The sequence below is a fragment of the Electrophorus electricus genome, chromosome 18 (assembly GCF_013358815.1).
Source record: "Electrophorus electricus isolate fEleEle1 chromosome 18, fEleEle1.pri, whole genome shotgun sequence".
Lineage (NCBI taxonomy): Eukaryota > Metazoa > Chordata > Actinopteri > Gymnotiformes > Gymnotidae > Electrophorus > Electrophorus electricus.
In genome coordinates, this window is record NC_049552.1 from 2,810,312 (window position 1) to 2,814,003 (window position 3,692).

Here is a 3,692-nt window from a genome sequence, read left to right on the forward strand (position 1 = left end):
ATGAACATGGATTTCCAAACCTTTTTATAACTAGACATTATTCAATACAAATCCCTACAGTAACAAGCCATCAACCATATTTGTGCTGTGTGTAGTTGGGAAGCAATTTAGACGTATTGGTAAAGAATTCAGCAGAAGCGGAGACTGCTAAATACAGCTCAGTCTGTAGCTGGTTTAAGACCGAGGTAGCACGGGGCTCAAAACCGCTGCATAAGCTGTGGGCTTGTTAACTATGAAGTGTTTTAACGTGATTCATGTCACCATTGTCATTTACATAAATCTCACGCATGCAGCCTACTGGGTATTTTGTGAGACTCGCTTTGCTCCAAGTCACCCACACCCATGCGAGATGGCCCTGTTTGATGAATAACGTATCTGGCTAAAGCGAGAGAGACTCAAACAGGTGTGCGGACAGGCTTAGCAGGCCGGTCAGGAAAGTGGCTTTGAGTTGGAAACTAACATCAACATTTTCCTCTTAGTGAGTTACTGTGTATGACCGGAACTGGTGCCGCGCGGAAGGGTGACCAAAGAGCGCGGGACCCCACGCTGGTAGCTGAAGGTTTACAAAAACAGAAGCTGGAAAACCAGGAATAAAAGTGACTCAGAATACACCTGTGATTAAAAGAAGCCAGAGAAGGAGAATGAAAACGTCAATAAAAGAGCGGCCAATAAAAACAGCATAAAATCTTTGGCTCTAAAATATTTTCATAAAGGAAGAGTTGGGAACCAACAGGCCTAACTAGTTCCACAGCTGGTAATACTTGGAACCAAGAGGCCTAACTAGTTCCACAGCTGGTTATACTGGGCACGTCGGAGAACTGCTGAGTCTACACTGAGAAAAACACGCGCGCTCTCCTGACATTTCTCGACTTTGTTCTTTAACATCTTTCCTGACGAGTCAGGGGTTTTGTTCAAGGCACCGAATTTAAAGCATTGTGGTGATTGATTTGAATGTGTGCAACTTCTGGCCAAGCAGAAAAGTCCCCTGGGGGGGGGGTTGCGGAGGGAGTAATTGCGTCCGCGAGCGCACATGCATGTGTCAGCTGGTGACAGGCGTGGACAGACTACGCCTGGCACTGCGGGAGAGCTGGAATAAGGGGCAGAGAATGATATTAATGCCCCGATTCCTGAGCTTGTTGGGTTATACTCTACTGTCCCCTTGTGGCCATGTGCCTGTAGAGACGCATACAGGTTTTCCTTTTGGCTTATTACTACTGCTCAGGGGTATTTTTTAAAATAATTTTGTGTATCATGAAGCATTTAGCACTTGCAGAACTGCAGCCAGTTGGTTTAAACGAGCATGTGGCAACGACATCATACTTCATAACTACCTGTTACTTCACAAACTAGCAGCAGCATAATTACTAGGTCGTAAAACACCGGTTCAGCATATGTAACTGAACAAACATAAGTGCCCACTTCCTGTCAGACGTCAAAAAATCTGGGCTATAAGTTTGGACAGACTCGTTTGTTGCTGAGGCACAACCTCAGTGTCCAGGGCAGTGTTTGTTCTGTGGTAATAAGCTTTTCTAATCTGCGCCCCTGCCAGCAAGGCTGTGTGGCAGTCTGTTGGCTGGCTCACAACTCCCCCCCGCCCCGACGCAGCTTGCTGTTGGAGCCCAGCTTCCTGCTGCTTAATAATTCAGCATCAGCGTCGTTGCGTGCGGCATCCAGATTGTGTGTGAGCGGGCGCGGAAAATCTGCACGCTCGCCGTCCTGCCAGTTCTGCTGCAACAGCTCCCAGCACTGAGGAGAACAGTGAGATCTGGTGGGGCTACAGTGCAAGCGTGCACACACACGCACACGAGTCACTCGCCCACAGCGTGCAGGGAGCTCAGAGGAAACAGCTTTTGCCCTCTCTAGCTGCATCTGCATCTGTGTGTGTGTGTGTGTGTGTGTGTGTGTGTGTGTGTGTGTGTGTGTGCGCGTGCGCGCACGCGTCTCTCGTTTTCTTATATCATCACTCTCTCGTTCTCTCGCTCTCTCTCCCTCTCCCCGTCACACTCTCGTGCTCTCCCTCCCGCACACACTCCCCTGCCTTTACACTCCGACTTTCCACGGGAAAAGTGCATCATCTCTTCTCTCTCTCTCTCTCTCTCTCTCACTCCTTTTCTTCTCCCACTCTCCTTCCTCTTCTCTTCTCTCCGTGATTCACTCACCTTTGCTCCAGAGAGACCAGTCCCTCGCTGCTCTGCCTCCCACCTCCTCACGAGAAGACCCCTGGGGGGGATGATGTCCGGAGGGAGGCCCAGGACGGCGGCCCCGCGGCTGCCTTGGAGGTCGCTGTTGGCCGCGTATCTCTGCCTGGTGCTGCTGATATGTGCTCAGGGGCTCGCCGAGGGGCGCCGTGCCTCCAAAATCCCCCGCTGCCCGGCCACCTGCTCCTGCACTAAGGACAGTGCTTTCTGTGTGGACACCAAAGCCATCCCCAAGAGTTTCCCACCAGGAATCATTTCGCTGTGAGTACACAAGCAACCTTCACTCCTTCTCTTTGTTGCCCTGTTTGGCTCTCTGTCTCTCTGTCTGCCTGCCTGTCCATCTGCTGGCCTGTCTGTGTAGACTTGGCCCAGGGTTTGGGGTGGACCTCCTTCCACTCTTACCTGTAACCTCAGTTTGTTTGTTTATTTATTTGTTTACACGCCAGTAATTTTAAATGCGGCGTGTGTGTTCTGGAATGCTGGCTGACTATAGGCAGCTTGTGTGTCAACTGACTGGATGGTGCTGTTGCTTTGGAAATGTATATGTGTGTGTGTGTGTGTGTGTGTGTGCGCGTTGCATGCGTGCGTTGCATAACAGTTGCAGATTCAGAGAGGAGAGCAGATCTTGGCCTGTGCATTTCCTAATGGTGAATACGTTGAGGAGATGGAGACTACAGTCTAGCGCAGGTTTATCAGCATTCATTAACAGCGCTCTGGACGTATCTGAGAAACACTCCCAGGTTCACAGGGGCACTCACGATTTCATAATCTCACACAGTACCTGGTCTCGTTGTTGAAGATGCGAGCATGATGCTAAGGCATGATATCCTGCTTCTCTGCTGTAGGGTTATACGGTTTTGTCCAACGGATGGCAGGGGAGAACAGACAAAGGAACCATCACTCCCTTTGCCTCTAACAGACTGGGTAGATAAGGTCAGCTTTGCCTGACTAGTAAGAGAGAAGAGGTTCCAGAGACTCTGTGTGTGTGTGTGTGTGTGCGTGCGCGTATGCGTATTCAGCGTTCTGATAAAGGGCATCGGAAACCTTAATAGCTTAACTCGAGAACATGAATCTTGCACTGAAAGAGAGCACGCACTTTCTCGTCGACTCATGTGTGTTTATGAATATACGAGATCAGATAACAGATGAAGTCATTTTGCGACGTATTTGTCATGCCGCATTTCAAACGTTTACTTCTGAAGATCCGCAGCTCTTCCCGTTCTGAATAGATCTCGGAATAATAATGATGTGTGGCCTCCCGAGATAAAGGCGCCCCGGTTTTCCCTGAAGCGAAGGCACAGGGATATAAGGGGAAAGAGCCGTGCGTCCCACTTTTGAGGGATTTAGTCCTGCATCCAGTGGAGGAAGCAGGTGGAGTCCCGTCCGGGGGCCAGAGCGTAATTGCAGGGGCCCCATGGTGTGGGTCGACATATACAGATCAGTGAGGCCCTGCATTCAGCAGTGCTAAACGCAAGTTTGATCCACCGCCAGACT

General features: G+C 50.0%; 1 protein-coding gene across 2 annotated transcripts in view; it reads left to right on the forward strand.

The window, feature by feature from the left end:
• The first annotated feature begins 1,662 nt into the window (after positions 1-1,662).
• The window catches only part of lgi3 (leucine-rich repeat LGI family, member 3), a 9,084-nt gene continuing 7,054 nt past the window's right edge, over positions 1,663-3,692 (forward strand). The window contains exons 1-2 of one of the 2 annotated variants that reach the window (XM_035536403.1): positions 1,663-1,768; positions 2,171-2,459. In XM_035536403.1, coding sequence (XP_035392296.1) covers positions 2,230-2,459 — 230 coding nt within the window. In that variant the 5' untranslated portion in view covers positions 1,663-1,768; positions 2,171-2,229. Of the gene's footprint in view, positions 1,769-1,927; positions 2,460-3,692 lie in introns of those variants that run through there. The other variant, XM_027027256.2, reaches the window with a different exon arrangement.